Below are 16297 nucleotides of genomic sequence, written 5' to 3'. Positions count from 1 at the left end.
TGCATTGAGGAAAACCCATAAGCACCACTTAACATTGTAAAATGCAAAAAAACCCTGGAAAATATAAAGTGGGAGGGAGGGGGGAATGAATGCACCCAGGGCACACGCATGGCCCCTAAAGCAGAATCCGTGTGGACAATCACTGTAAGAACACACGTTTCCCACACAGAGTTTAGTGTAAAAGGCATGTTACTCCTAATGCACATTTTCAATCTCTATTACTCCACATGGCACTTCCTGTTGATCTTCAATGGTGAAGCATTTGTCAGTCTTCTAGCAGGGATGCTTCCTGCTAGTTTCCATTCATTCCAGGGCTTTTATGCCTCTACTGAACAAAAAAGTCATGAGACCCTCTACACTGTCACTGATTCTTGTATCAGCTTTTCCCGATGTAAATTCAGCCACCATCAAGTTCGCAGACACCAAAATTGAAGGGGAGTGGAAACTAACAATACCAAAAAATCTTACAAGAAAAAATAAGCTTGATTTCTGATGCATCTAATGGTTAACCTCTTCCAACACAATAGTTACCAATTAAAATAAACCTAAAGCAAATTAAAGATCTAGTAAATGATTTATCGAGCATAGATCTTACCTGCGTAGCTTCTGGTTGCACAGGAACTTGGTTAGGCTGGGCAAGTCTAGATTCAGCATGAACTGGAAATACAATAAACTTTTATTTACTATGTAACTGTATACTTCTTACATGGTATAAATTATAAGCGGGACTGGAAACACCACCTTTTACTAAGATTGCCCAACACAGCCCATAATAAGTTGTTTACAACTCTGCCAAACTAACATTTTGGGTTGAAATTTTTCAGGTTGATTGTCAGCCTCAGGATGAATTTTGAGGGGAAAATTGCAGCTAAAATGGTTCATCCATTGTGGAGAACAAGGACAGGGAATCTTGGGTTCCATTCCAGCCTGTGGAGGAGAGTGTTCCCATGTGGGTACAGATTCTTCTGACTGTTTCACCTCTTCTGCTCCACCACAGTCCTCTCTCCTCCTCACCCTGGCTCCTTGTCCCAGTCTCTAGCAAGTCCCAGTCCTGTGCCTCCTGACTCCATTCAAGCGCCAGTCCTCCCCCCTTGTCTGCATCTGAATCAGGCAGTGTGCTCCACTGTGCTGCCTGGGCCCAGCAGTGAGTCACTGAGAGTACAGGAAAGAGACACCCTGATCACATTTCAGGTGCCCAAACCTGGCTTAGCTGGCAGCAGCCTAGAACTGCAGTTGCGGCAAAAGGCCTGCTCAGCCCTGAGCTGGAACATTCTCAGTGCAGATGGAATCTTTGGGGAATTTGACTGCTAAAATCAAAGTCTCTACTGAACACATGAACCACTGTTTTTCAGAGGCTTATAAATTGGCATGATGTGGGTGGGTTTTCATGAGGACAGCAAGAGGAACATCCCTGCCACAACAGCCACAGCCTTCAAAATTTCAGGTCTCTTCTCCAAAGCATGATACACTAAAGCTATTTGTAGAAAAACTCCAAGAGTTTTTAAAATGGGCAAAACATATTTTTCTTGATTCTCTCCATTCCTCTATCAAATTCCTGTCAAACCTACTGGCAAAGTGTCCCATTTTCGCTAGTGCTAGTTGACACAAAGGATTACAACCTACTACTACTACTATCAGTTACTCTGTTATCTCAAGTGTCAGGGCTTGGAGCAGTGGATCAAAGATTCCAAACCCACTGATGACTCATCATACAATGATCAATATGTCACATAACGGAATTCTGATTTTTTAGTTTGCTTTTTTTAAAAAAGGAAGTTACGTACACAAGTGTTAAATGTTCATTACGGTTGCAAAGTTAAGTAGGGCTGTCGATTAATCACAGTTAACTCACACAATTAACAAAAAAATTAATCACGATCCAGTTTTAATCGCACCATTAAACAATACCAATGGAAATGTAATAAATATTTTTGCATGTTACTCAACATTTTCTAATATATTGATTTCAATTTCAAACACAGAATACAAAGGATACCGTGATCACTCTACATTTTTATTACAAATGTTTACTGTAAAAAAAATAGTATTTCACTACACCTAATACAAGTACTATAGTGCAATATTTTGAAAGTTGAACTTACAAATTGTAGAACTATGTACAAAAAAACCTGCATTCAAAAATAAAAATTTAAAACTTTAGAGCCTACAAGTCCACTCAGTCCTACTACAAGTCCACTCAGTCCTACTACAAGTCCACTCAGTCCTACTACAAGTCCACTCAGTCCTACTACAAGTCCACTCAGTCCTACTACAAGTCCACTCAGTCCTACTTCTTGTTCAGCCAATTGTTCAAACAAGTTTGTTCACATTTGCAGGCGATAACGCTGCCTGCTTCTTGTTTACAATGTCACCTGAAAGTGGGAACAAGCATTCACATGGAACCGTTATAGCCAGCGTCATAAGATATTTATGTACCAGATGCGCTAAAGATTCATATGCCCCTTCATGCTTTGGCCACCATGCCAGAGGACATGCTTCCATGCTTGTTAAAAAAATGTGTTAGTTAAATTTGTGACTCAATTCCCTGGGGGAGAATTGTAGGTCTTCTGCTCTGTCTTACCCGGATTCTACCATATATTTCACGTTATACCAGTTTCGGATGATGACCCAGCATACTGTTCATTTAAAGAACACTTTCAATGCAGATTTTACAAAACGCAAAGAAGGTACCAATGTGAGATTTCTAAAGATAGCTACAGCACTCAACCCAAGGTTTAAGAATCTGAAGTGCCTTCCAAAAAATCTGAGAGGGACGAGGTGTGGAGCATGCTCTCATTAGTATTAAAAGAGCAACACTCAGATGCGAAAACTACAGAACCCAAACCACCAAAAAAGAAAAAAAATCTTCTATTGGTGGCATCTGACTCAGATGATGAAAATGAACATGCGTCATAGAATATCAGGGTTGGAAGGGACCCCTGAAGGTCATCTAGTCCAACCCCCGATGTGTCAGTCTGCACATCTTTGGATTGTTAATGAACAGAACCCATCAACAGAATGGATGGATGGATGTCTTCTGGAAGGTCGGCTGAAGCATGAAGGGACATATGAATCTTTAGTGCATCTCGCACGTAAGATATCTTGCAACACCAGCTATAACAATGCCATGCGAATGTTTGTTCCCACTTTCAGATGACATTGTAAGCAAGAAGCAGGAACCATTATCTCCTGCAAATGTAAACCAACTTGTTTGTTTGAGCGATTGGCTGAACAAGAAGTAGGACTGAGTGGACTCATGGGCTCAAGTTTTAAAGTGTTTTATTTTTGAATGCAGGTTTTTTTGGGTACATAATTCTACATTTGTAAGTTCAACTTCCATGATGAAGATATTGCACTACAGTACTTGTATTAGGTGAATTGAAACATACTTTTTTTTTTGGACAGTGCAAATATTTGTAATACAAAAATATATAAAGTGAGCACTATACACTTTGTATTCTGTGTTGTAACTGAATCAATATATTTGTAAATGTAGAAAACACGTAAAAAATCGAAATAAATGGGATTCTATTATTGCCCTAAAGTTAAGCACTCAAAAAGGTTAGGCAATGTCAGAATTAATGTTGCTTGTGCAACTATAATTCAGCCCCCTTGTGCAATACATGATAGAGTCTTTAATTACATGGTCACAAACTATTCCCACCCCACAAAGGATTCCTGACTCAAAGCACAGAATGGATAGTACTCACTTAACTGAGAAATTATTCAATATTTTGTTTTCTCCTTATCATTTAATGAGTGACCCCATGCCTTATTTATTGCACACTGATCAAACCCTGCTCTGAAAACAGAATTATTAAATTTTCACATGGGCTTTTCTATGGTGTTCATCACCATAGTGTCTGAGTGACTCACAAGTACTTTTTGATTACTCCTGTGAGATGAGGGAGTATTATCTGAATTTTACAGAAAGGGAACCGAGGCACAGAAATTAAGGTCAGAATTATCCACTAAATCCAGAAATATTAGCCTAAGCTCAGTGACATGTCCTTCACGAGCCAAACGCTTGGTCTTACGCTCAAATAATTGAAAGGACACCCAATTACCAGAGATTTTGGGCAATAATTTATACACCAATGCCACAAATGAAAATTAGAGCAATAGACTACTAGGTGTCTACAAAGTGCTCTGCAGCACAGCTGTATTCCATGAAAATCACATAATGACCTCACTGAACACCAAGTGGGTTTAACCTTAGAGATAGCAGGGTTAGGAATGACTGAAATCAAGTTAGTTTTGCAAACCTCCCCCAAGATGCAGTTTTATGATTTACCATTACAAACCTGGAGGGCAAACCATCTGAGGCATGTCCAAGTTTTGTGCTGGATTCATGGGCTGTGCTGATACGATGGCAGGATCAAGAGCCTGATTTTCAAACTCCAACATGGAATCCTAATAGAATAATTCAACAGGATTAAAAATGTATTAAATTAGATTGTTATGATCAGCTTTTTGGTCTTTTTTTTTTAAACGAAAAATAGGAATATCAATATATTTAAAATCAATTAAGATTTCAAGGATTCTCCTGCACCACTTACAACCCCAAAATTACGGAACTTACCTCACAACTATGAAGTATACTCCACTGAAAGATAATTTAACTATGTCAGCTTGTTTTCATAGGCAAATAGAACAAAGTACAAAAGACAAGCAGGTAACCTGTTCTTTACTATTTAGATGGCTTTATTATTTTTATTTTGGATAACTGAGGCATTACTAACAAAACGTAAGAAAGTTTAGTGTCCCTCTTAAACCAGTTCACCACAGCAGAGCAACTACATACCTGCATGAAGTTGTATGGGCCCTGCATCTGTGCCATAAGGTCCTGTACTCGCTGTTTCCTAACAAGAGGGTCTGCTTGAGTCACAGTACTGAGAGCATGGGGTTCAGGAACTGGAGGAGATGTAGCTTGTGGTTGTTGCTGGAGTGAATTTACAACCTAGTGACGAAGTAACAATTGGCTCATGGGTTTCATCTACATATTTGGTTGAGAATATCAGAAACAATTTATCAAAAAGAGTAAAAACTTGGAACTTTGATGACAAAGGTTTGGCCAACTAGTAAGTGCAAAACAACTCCAAGTTCTTGGAAAAGAGTATGACTGTATCTTTCTACAATGCCAGCACAAGGGGCCTCTATTACCAGTACATAGGTTTCCTAGGAGGTTTAATGCCTTATTTTTCTATACATTTCCTTTGCTTTTTTCAGAACTATGAACTGCTCAAAGAATGCTGCTGTGACAAAAGGTTTAGCAACCATTACAATTACTTCAATTATTCAATATCCATCCACGCACCATCATGGTGCATTGTTTTTGACAATGGTGAAATACAAAATACAAAAATCAGTTATTTGTCTACCAATGAGACTAAGGAAGCATCTACACCTGGAAGTTTACCAAAATAGTTATTCCAGAATAACTCTCCATGTGGGCACACTCAGGGTACATTTACACTTGCAAAGTTACAGTGCCACTCAGAGCGCCAAAGGAAAACCACTGTTGTGTCCTTACACTGACAGCTGCCTGCGCAATAGCATGTTCACACCTGTGGCACCATTCAGAGCGGTGCACCATGGCAGCTATCCCACAGAGCACCTCTTTCTCTTTTGCCGCTAAGACTTGTGGGAAGGCCTCGTGGGGCGTCCTGGGTCCTGTCGCAATGCCTAGTGATTCACTGCTTCGCATCCCAGCGATCACTGTGCTTCCGTCTACATTTGGCGCCATCTTTCAATGGTTTGTGTACTGTGCACCCTGCCCCTTTCGGGCTGCAGGAATGGATCCCAAGCTGTTGACCAGTATGCTGTTCGCACTGACCAACACGTTACGAGTGACAGTGGAGTTATTCCTTAAACTACAAAGGCAAGGAGTGAGACATTGATCTCGCCACATGTAGTAGCTACGACATGAGATTGCTTGTGGCATTCACGGAGGTGCTGACGACAGTTGAACACCGCTTTTGGGCTCAGGAAACAAGCACTGAGTGGTGGGATAACACTGTCATGCCCGTCGGGGATGATGAGCAGTGGCTGCAGAACTTTCGGATAAAGAATGCCACATTCATGGGATTAGGTGACGAGCTCGCCCCAGTCCTGCAGCGCAAGGACACGAGAACGAGAGCTGCCCTATCGCTGGAGAAGCACATGGCGATTGCACTGTGGAAGCTGGCTACTCCAGACTGCTACTAATCGGTTGCTAACCAGTTCGGGGTGAGAAAGTCAACCGTTGGAGTTGTGCTGATGGAAGTACGCAGGGCCATTAATCGCATCCTGTTCCAAAAGACTGACTCTGGGCAATGTGCGCGACATTGTGGATGGCATTGCACAAATGGGCTTCCCTAACTGTGGAGGGGCGATCAATGGCACACACATTCCAATTCTGGCACCCGACCACCTAGCCACCAAGTACATTAATTGCAAGGGGTATTTCTCAATGGTTCTCCAGGCACTTGTGGATCACCATGGGCATTTCACAGACATTAAAACAGGCTGCTCTGGAAAGGTGCATTATGCACACATCTTTTGGAACACTGGCCTGTTCAAGAAGCTGCAAGCAGGGACTTTCTTCCCGGACCAGAAGATCACCGTAGGAGAAGTCAAAATGCCCACTGTGATCCTGGGAGACCCCGCCCACCTCTTAATGCCATGGCTCATGAAGCCATATACAGGGCAATTTGACAGCAGCAACGAGTGATTCAACAACAGGCTGAGCAAGTGCAGAATGACTGTGGAGTGCGCATTTGGCCATTTAGAAGACTGCTGGCGATGCCTATACGGGAAGCTGGACATGGCCAAGGACAATATTTCTATGCTTACAGCCGAGTGCTGTATGCTCCATAGTATTTGTGAAGGGAAGGGTGAAAGCTTCACTCAGGGCTTGACCACAGAGGCTCTGTGCCTGGAAGCTGAGTTTGAACAGCCAGAGACCAGGGCTATTAAAGGGGCACAGCGTGGGGCCATGAGGATCAGGGATGCTTTGAGGCAGCAATTTGAAGCTGAAAGTGACTAATATTTGTGGCTATGCTTGGGATTGCAGTGCCTGTAATGCTACGTGGTGACTGGTGCACATGATGCAAGAAGGGGCCTTAACATAATCGTATGTTGCTTTGCAGTGCTCTTTTTGCTTTCACTTAATAGAATAAAGATTGCTTTCAAACAAATAATTCTTTTATTGAAGAAAAAAACAACCAAAAGAGAGAGTCAAATGAAAAAAATCATCAGCAGGGAGGGGGATGGAGGAAGGGAAGGTCTCAGGGGGAGGAGGGGTCCCAGGACGGCTACAGATTTGTGTATATCCAGGGATCATACCCAACCTCCTTTGGAGTATGATGCAGGGGGTGCTGTACTTCAGCAGGGCCAAACTGCAGAGGAATTTGTGTTGAGTGCAGTGGGAGTCCACACTGCTGGACTGCGAGGAATGGAATGCTGCAGGTAGAGAGCGGAGCCAGGAGATTGATACGAGTGTGTTGGCAGTCTGGGGGCGTGGCATGGTAAAGAGTCTTGCGACCGCAGCTGCAGGGGAATGTGTGCATGGAGCTGCTCAGTTTAAAGAGCTAGTATCACCTTGGAGCTCCGTAACTGTTAAGAGCCACTCTGTGGCTTCTTTCTGGTGTGCTGCATTCTCCTTTTGGTCTCTCTTCTCGCTGTACCGCCACTCCTTCAATTCTTTTTTTCTTAGCGGCAAAGTGCATCATAACCTCACAAATAAAGTCCTCCTTAGTTCTTCTTGGACGCTTTCTAATTTTGTGCAGCCATTCTACCGCCAATAACAAAGAGGGAGGCTGTAATCTCAAGGTCATCTCTGTGAAGTTTAAATGCAACATTTTACAGAAGCAGTATTGTTTGCAACAGACAACACTGTTACAGTGCTTTAAAAACCCAGCCAGTACTCACACACCTATCACTAACTGGCAGTCCCCAGGCAAGCACACATGAGCCACAAGACCCCCAAAATGATGAGCAGCCACAGGGGCAGGGTAAATCACTATTCCTGCTGTACACTGGGCACATGGCTCTTGGGTACCTGGGGAGAGCCAGCACTGTAAGGTTGGCCTGATAATCATTCCTATTCCCCACACTTTCCACAGGAGGTGATTATGGAAGATATCTCGCTTCTGAGGGTGAGCAGGGAATCAAGGGAGGGTCTTCTCCAAGCCTGCAGCTTCCGCCCTGGCTCTTATGCGGCTAGCCTGTGTGCAGCAATGGTCCCCCCACCAAGTTACTGTTAATGGCGCAAGAAACAAAGCAGCTCTGCCGAGGAACCTGTGGCAGCAGATTGCCCAGTATCTCCATGAGAGATTCCTTGAGATCTGAGCGAGATTCCCATGAAGTGAGGGAGTCTATCAACAGCCTGTTCCACCGCTCAGGCTAGGCATGAGGTGGGAGACAAGCCTGCTTTCTGAAACCCTCCCACCCAACTCCTCGCTTCAGCAATTCCCAAAATCAGATCCACTTACCAGGGGCCTCCTCTCCTGTTTGCATTTCGTCAACCTCCAACTGCTGTAACTGGGTAGGCTCCAGGGGAGAAAAGAGCTCATGACTGCATGCATCTCTGGCCTCTGAGTCATCCTCTGCCTCTGGGTCCCCCTCCTTGTCCAAGATTGCCTCCTCCTAGATCAGTCCACTCTCGACTGGCACACGAGCCAACTAAATATCCACAGGGTCTCTCTCAGTGGAGGTGGGATCGCCACCAAGTATAGCGTCCAGCTCTTTGTAGAACCCGCAGCTCATGGGCACAGCACCAGAGCGGTAATTTGACTCCTGCGCCTTGTGGTAGGTGTTCTGCGGCTCCTTCACTTTGACCCTGCACTGCAATGTATCCTGGGTCATGGCCCCTTTCTATCATGCATCTAGAAATCCATAGGTTTCATAATTCTGACAGCTGGAACGCAGCTGTGACTGCACTGCCTCCTCTCCGCAACTGCCAATGAGGTCCAGCAGCTCTGCATTGCTCCAAGCGGGGGATTGTGTGAAGCTGGCATGGCCACCTGGAAAGATGCACTGAGACTACTGCACGCATCACCGAGCAAACAGGAAGGGGACTTTCAAATGTGCAAAGGAATGCATGGGATGGGGCTGAAGGATGGTCACCTCAGGCCAGGGCAGTAAAGCACTGCATCTACACAGTTTCTGCGCACTAACTGACTTGGCAACGTGTACACCTTGGAAGTTATAGCGCTCAAAACTGCTTTACTGCGCACAAATTTGCCAGTGTAGATGGGGCCTTATTCTGAAATCAAGAGTTTTTTTCCAATTTAACTTAATCCACTAAACTAAATCAGAAAAAGGCATTCATTTCTGCAATAAGGGAGTTCCACATGGAGTTATTTCTGAATATTATTCAGGAATATCTATTTTGGTAAGTTTCCAAGTGTAGACATGCCCTTATAGTCTGTTTCAACAGGGTTTCTAAATCTTAGGTAGGCCTAACCAGCTTTGTAGGGACTTAAGTAACCAGATGTTATTCTACATAAATTGCCTGAGAATGCAGTGACCTCTGGTCTCAGGCAGCCTGGTCTAGCGAAAATGGGCACCCAAACAGTATTCTGAGACAGGCCCAGAGGTATGGTTAAGCCTGGAGGTGCAAGTTAAGATGCTCAAGCAGTAGTCTCTTAAGTCTGCTCTGCAACCTGTATACCCTGAACACAAACAGTATAGAGTAAAGGATCTCTACCACACATTTGGAGACAAAGAATAGTGGGATTTTCTTTACACATTAGAGTCTCAAGGGCGGGGGGGGGGGGGGTGTGGTGGTGTCACAGTAACAGGACTGCAGTATAGCATATGATTACATTCAGGCATGAAATAACTGAGCAGCAGGAGATGGCAAGCAAGAGAGGTTAAGACTTAGAAGAGGCTCGTAACTGTGTCCAAGCTTGAGAACATTCCCTGCTGATCCCCAGAAGCCAAACACAGTGGTGGCCCTTTCAAATATTAATTGGGATCATTACTGGTAATCTGTCCAGAGCCTCTCTGTATCTAGGAGTTAGTAAATGCCAAAATCTAAAGAGTTACAGACCAGGCTCAAACAGACCCAACATCAAATTATGCAGAAATGCCTTTGAAATCTAGCTGTACTGGTCATTGTAAATGGTGCACATGGCTTGAGGGAATCAAGGGAAGAATACTTATAGGAACAAAAAACATACCTAACATCTGATTGTCTAAGATGAAGACTGTTCACAGTTGTGATGGCTAATACTCAGAATCATGCTCTCGGAGGGGGAAATTCTATGATTACAGTATTAATTAGTGTCTTCATAGCTGAGTTCCTTTTGTCTCACCCTCAAACGCTGTCAGATGAGCTACTTTCCGATGGTGTCCAAAAATGGTCTTATTTCGCTACAACTAGGTGTCTACAATTTTTTAGTTTATGTGAATTATTAGTTCACTATGATATTCTGCACCGAGCCAGCATTTCCAGAGATGGGTATGGCTATTTGCGCCTGCCCAATATTTTGGAGGCACTGATTAGTGTACAGATATTCCTGACTTATATTCCTCTTCTACAGCATTTGAGCACAGATACGTGAAGTTAATATAATACCACTTTAAAAACAATGACCGATTTCCACTTCCACAAAAAACCCAGACTTAGCACCAATTTTGTGGGACTGGTGATGTTATGTTTTCCAAAAGGTACCCAAAAGGTGATGTTATGTTTTCCAAAAGGTACTGGAAGAAATCTGACATCACTAGATGTCTTGAGTGACCGTGGAGCAAAGGATGGAGGGAAGTGTGGCATTCAGAAACACAACAGCACAGAGCACAGCTTCACACGGTAGTAAAGTTTTGAAAATCCTAGTGGCTAGGAACCCCCAGCACCAAGAATAAATTTAAAAACCCACCAACTTCCACCCACATTTTGGTTTAAAATTCCTCATGTCCCAGTGCACACAATTGGCCATCCAAAGAAGACCCTTTGAAAATTTCCATTATAAGTACATATGATTTAACACCATCTCAGAAGCATTGCCCAAAGTGAGGGCTTTTTGTTTAAGTTTTTTAAGTCTCCTGAAAAGATTACACTACATTTAATTCCCTCTCACTTTATAAGGCCCAATTCTAAATTTTTGCTTTGTACAATCCCCAAAATGCCAATTATAGAGTGGTTCAGTGTGAAATAAAAAATAGAAAGATTGTTTGGAGAATGGAAGTTAGATTGTAAAACACATTTTGAAAACAATGATAAGATCGCAAGTATGGAATCCCCCTCACTTAGATATTGGTACAAAGCTTTGACAATAATTGATTCCATTTTTTTAAAAGCAGACACAAAACTTGGTTAGCAGCTACTGGCTTAATATAACGAGGCTATAAGTCTAAAAAACCATGGTTTGAAATTGACTAGTAAAAACATCCAACCTAAGTAGTTTTGAGCAAATCTATAAAAACTGGACAGTTTTTGCATGAAATTTAAAACTGCATCTTTTAAGAAATGTAGCACGCTGAATTAGATGAGAGAAATGCAATGCTGGAGGGAACCTCAAGAAGTCATCTAGCCTCCCATTATGAGGCAGGATGAAGTATGCCTACCACCAATCCTGTCAGATGCTTGTCTAACCTATTTCTTAAAGCTTCTGTAGCCCTACGTAACCTGTTCTAATGCTTGCCTAGCCTCATAGTTAGGTATTTGCCCAATACCTAAACTAAATTTCCCTTAGCTCAGGCACTAATTTTTTAAGCCATACAAAAATTTGCAGAGGAGTAAATCTTGAGTATATCCTTGTAATGAGTAGTTTTTAGAGAGAATTTAAGATCACGGTCATTTCCACCACCACACCGTTTCCTTCAGAAGTCAACATTTCTCCTTCAGAGAAACTCATGAATTGCATCCTTTCAAAACATCAAATATTTCTCAACACAACCAAAGCAACAGGCGGCCCTCAGTTAAGATGGATGCCGACTTCTGAGAGCAAAAGGGCTGGCATCCTCCCTGATAAAAAAATGGCTTAATTCCCATTGCATAATAGTGGCTATCTTCGCCAAGAGAAGCTGTGACCTCTGTCCCATGGAGTACATTGGGAAATGATGGCCATTTTAAAAAGAGGGCCATTCTTTGTGAACTTCTCTGAGGAAGTCTTTGTCTACTATTCTCTACTGAAGAGCAAAAAACATACAATTACGAAGAATGGAACAATGTGACCCTTAATCTTCAACATTTCTTTCCATAAACTACCCCACAGAACCAGATTGACACACAGGGCAGGAGAGAGCTGGGGGAGGTGCACGTGCACACACGCACTTAAAGGGCAGGAGGACTAGGGTTTACTTTCCTACCACTTTGTGTTGTTCTGGAAATGCAAAGCAGCTGTAGACCAGGTTTAACTGCCCAGTAGTGATACCATGAGAAAAAATATGTAAAGGCTCTTTAAAAATCATTTCATGTAGGACTACTACACATTTTAAAATTTATCATAATTGTATAGCTTTGCATAGCATCACTACTGTGTAGAGCTGTTTGAGAGTCCAACTGTACCATAATGCTTGGTTAACTTAAGTTAAACCTTTACTCAATTTCCTGGGTTTATGCTTCTTGTTTTGGGTATAAAACCCTAACTTTTTTAAATTCCAAATTACTCATACTCAACCTTGCTGCCATCTTAATTAGGGTTGTCAATCACCGTTAACTCACACGATTAACAAAAAAATTAATCTCAATTAAAAAAAATTAACTGATTGATCAGTTTTAATCGCACTGTTAAACAATAGAATACTAACTGAAATTTATTAAATATTTTGGATGTTTCTACATTTTCATATATATGTATTTCAATAACAGAATACGAAGTGCATATTTTTATTACGAATATTTGCACTGTAAAAATGATAAAAGAAATACTATTTTTCAGTTCGCCTCATACAAGTACTACAATGCAATCTCTGTCATGAAAGCGCAACTTACAACGGTAGGGTGTTTTTGTCACATAACTGCACTCAAAGACAAAACAATCGAAGATTTTAGAGCAGAGGTCTCAAATTCCCAGCCCGCAAGCCATCTGCGGCCCACAGGGCTCAGCTGTGTTGGGGCCTGGTCTCTCCACTGGCCCCACGTGCCGCCCCCGGGCACTCCCTCCCCCCAGGCAATTTACAATGACCCAGGGCCCCGGCAGCGCAGCAGAGCAGAGCAGCATCTGCCTGCTCGCTCCTGGTGTCTGCCGGCCCCTCCCTGTGGCCCCACAGTGGGGAGGGACTAGGTTGTGCCTCCATGCGCTGCCCCCACCCTGAGCACCCCTGCGGCCAATGGGAAGCTGCAGGGGCAGTGCCTGGGGGCAGCAGCGTGCGGAGGCCCCGCAGCTCACCCAGTCTTGGATCCCCAGGTAAGGGCTGCACCCCCTCCCAAATCCTGCACCTCCACCCCTCCCCCCACATACCCCTCAAACTTGCTCCCAGAGCCTGCACCCCAATCCCCTACCCCAGATCTCCTCCCTCACCCCAACTCCCTCCCAGAGCCTTAGGCAGGTGGGGGGGTGGAGTTTTTTTGGCGGGGGGGGGGGGGGCAGGTTCTGGGAGGCATGAGTGACATTATTGGTCCGCTGGGAGGATTTGAGGACTAGCACTGGCCCTAAGGTAAACTGAGTTTGAGACCCCAAGTCCACTCTGTCCTACTTCTTGTTCAGCCAATGGCTAAGACAACAAGTTTGTTTACATTTACAGGAGATAATGCAGCCCTATCATTTACCAGAGAGCAAGAACAGGCATTTGCATGGCACTTTTGTAGCCAGCATAGCAAAGTATTTACGTGCCAGGTATGCTAAACATTTATATACCCCTTCATGCTTTGGCTACCATTCCAGAGGATATGCTTCCATGTGGATGACGCTCAATAAAAAAGAGTGTGTTAATTAAATTTGTAACTGAACTCCTTGGGGGAGAATAGTAAGTCTTCTGCTCTATTTTACCCGCATTCTGCCATATATTTCATATTATAGCACTCTCGGATGATGACCCAGCACAAGTTCATTTTAAGAACACTTTCACTGCAGATTTTGACAATGCAACGCAGCATGAGATTTCTAAAGACAGCTACAGCACTCAACCCAATGTTTAAGTGCCTTTCAAAATCTGAGAGGGATGAGGTATGGAGCATGCTTTCAGAAGTCGTAAAAAAGCAACACTCCAATGCGGAAACTATAGAACCTGAATCACCAAAAAGAAAATCAACCTTCTACTGGTTGCATCCATCCGAGTCAGATGATGAAAATGAACATGCGTCAGTCCACACTGCTTTGGATCGTTATCGAGCAGAACCCATCATCAGCATGGACGCATGTCCCCTGGAATGGTGGTTGAAGCATGACGGGACATATGAATCTTTCGCACATGTGGCATGTAAATATCTTGTGACGCCAACTAAAACAGTGCCATGTGAACGCCTGTTCTCACTTTCAGGTGACACTGTAAACAAGGAGGCAGCATTTATATCTCCTGCAAATGTAAACAAACTTGTTTGTCTGAGTAATTGGCTGAACAAGAAGTAGGACTGACTGGACTTGCAAGCTCCAAAATGTTACACTGTTTTATTTTTATTCATCGTTCTACATTTCTCAGTTCAACTTCATGATAAAGAGATTGCATGACGGTACTCGTATTATGTGAACTGAAAAATATTTCTTTTTTGCTTTTTTACAGTGCAAATAATCAAAAATATAAGCACTGTACACTTTGTATTCTGTGTTGTAATTGAATCAATATATTTGAAAATGTAGAGAACATCCAAAAATATTTAAATAAATGTTATACTATTATTGTTTAATCGTACGACTAAACAGATTAATCGCTTGACAGCCCTAATTTAAATATATGTGTGGGGGGGTTGTTTTGTTTTTTTAAGACAAGGAATGGGATCTAAGCATCAGAATATGGCACAGTCAGCAGCAGTTATACAAATGAAAAATCTTCTAGCTATAGACTGGTGTCTCACATCCATTCTAAGTACTGTTCATTCTGAAAACCATGAATAAATCTGTGGATCATGAATTTCTGATGGACTGGCTATAATATCTGGCAGAGCACATATCAAGATGGTTCCTCTTTTCTCAAGAAATCCTGAAGCAGTGACAGGCAGTTACTCCATCTCAAGGCTGAAAGAGCAAGGAAGACACCGCATGGAGTCAAAGGGAATAAAAATGTTCTTGGAAGGGGGAAGCTCTGGAACTTGATTCTGCATGAGATTAAGCTGAACCAAGCACTAATCCAGTCATATACACTGAAAGATTACTTTGTTCATATTATATACACACACACACACCCCTAATGGATGGAGTAAGTTCATGTTCAATCCACCGATCAAGAAGTTATGAAGTAAGACAGTGGATAACTATTCTCTCCAATACATGAAAATGTGTGTAAAGAGCCTCTGTTTTAGTAGAGTGGTGGATTTAAATATTAGATAATAAATCTATGTAAGTCACAGTATTTGTAAAATTCTTATTATTAGTGTTGTAATTCATATGTGCAAAACAGAGTGTTAAAGCTGAACACTCATTTTCATGACTTGTATGAAGAATGAATAATGCATTAACAGTTTTCTTTTTAAATATGACTTTTCTTCTAGAAGTAAAAATATATGTAGTACATATAGATTTATCTACGTCTGAGCAGACTTGTGAACAACCAGCAGGCAATGTAAACTGTGGTTGAGTTTACATGTGGAATTAGCAGCTGTATCACCAGGGAACTGCATAAAGCAATACAGCTCCATAATGCTGTCAATAGCTGTAACTACAATTTAGAAGTTTTACACTGGCTATGCATCAGTGACAATTTTAAAACTGCTTGTTACTCTTCTAGTTCCACCTCCTAAACCTACTACTACACTACTAAAGGAACTTCACCATTGAGATTTAGCTACATGCAAGGTTAATGCTATAGAGATCTTCGAGCTGGGTACACAATACCGGAAAATATGGCCAGCTCAAGACTGGTAAAAAGGTTATTTTTGCATTAAAATCTATTATGAATGTTTTGAAGAGTTGTGAGTCAGTGAAAACAGGGACTGCAATTTTACCAGCAGCACATAAGACATCTTACCTCAACCGTTTCAACTGTCCACTCATCTACCTGTTCCTTCTCACTGCTGCTGAACTGAGTCTCCGCCATGAACTGTCTGTTTACAAACTAAAATAAAAATGAAAAAAAAAGGTATGAAAGACAGACAGTGGCATTAAAACTAAAATAGTGACTGCGATCTTTCCACTGAATAGTACCTCAGTTGATTCAACTTCACTTGGTTCAGTGTATTCTTCTGTTGGCTCAGGTTCTATGAGAAAAATATACT

General features: G+C 42.3%; 1 protein-coding gene across 3 annotated transcripts in view; it reads right to left on the bottom strand.

Annotated features, from left to right (window-relative positions):
* Positions 1–16297, bottom strand: part of CAPRIN1 (cell cycle associated protein 1) — an 81000-nt gene that overhangs the window by 22026 nt on the left and 42677 nt on the right. For all 3 annotated transcript variants that reach the window (XM_084630466.1, XM_084630468.1, XM_084630467.1), the window contains exons 8-12: positions 16227–16279; positions 16051–16137; positions 4805–4960; positions 4305–4413; positions 596–657 (exon numbers count right to left, since the gene is read on the bottom strand). In XM_084630466.1, the coding sequence (XP_084486592.1) occupies positions 596–657; positions 4305–4413; positions 4805–4960; positions 16051–16137; positions 16227–16279 (467 nt within the window). The remainder of the gene's footprint in view (positions 1–595; positions 658–4304; positions 4414–4804; positions 4961–16050; positions 16138–16226; positions 16280–16297) is intronic.

The sequence above is a fragment of the Lepidochelys olivacea genome, assembly GCF_965140295.1.
Source record: "Lepidochelys olivacea isolate rLepOli2 genome assembly, chromosome: 6".
Lineage (NCBI taxonomy): Eukaryota > Metazoa > Chordata > Testudines > Cheloniidae > Lepidochelys > Lepidochelys olivacea.
Note: the sequence above shows the minus strand (reverse complement) of the source record. Positions and strands in the feature narration are given on the sequence as shown.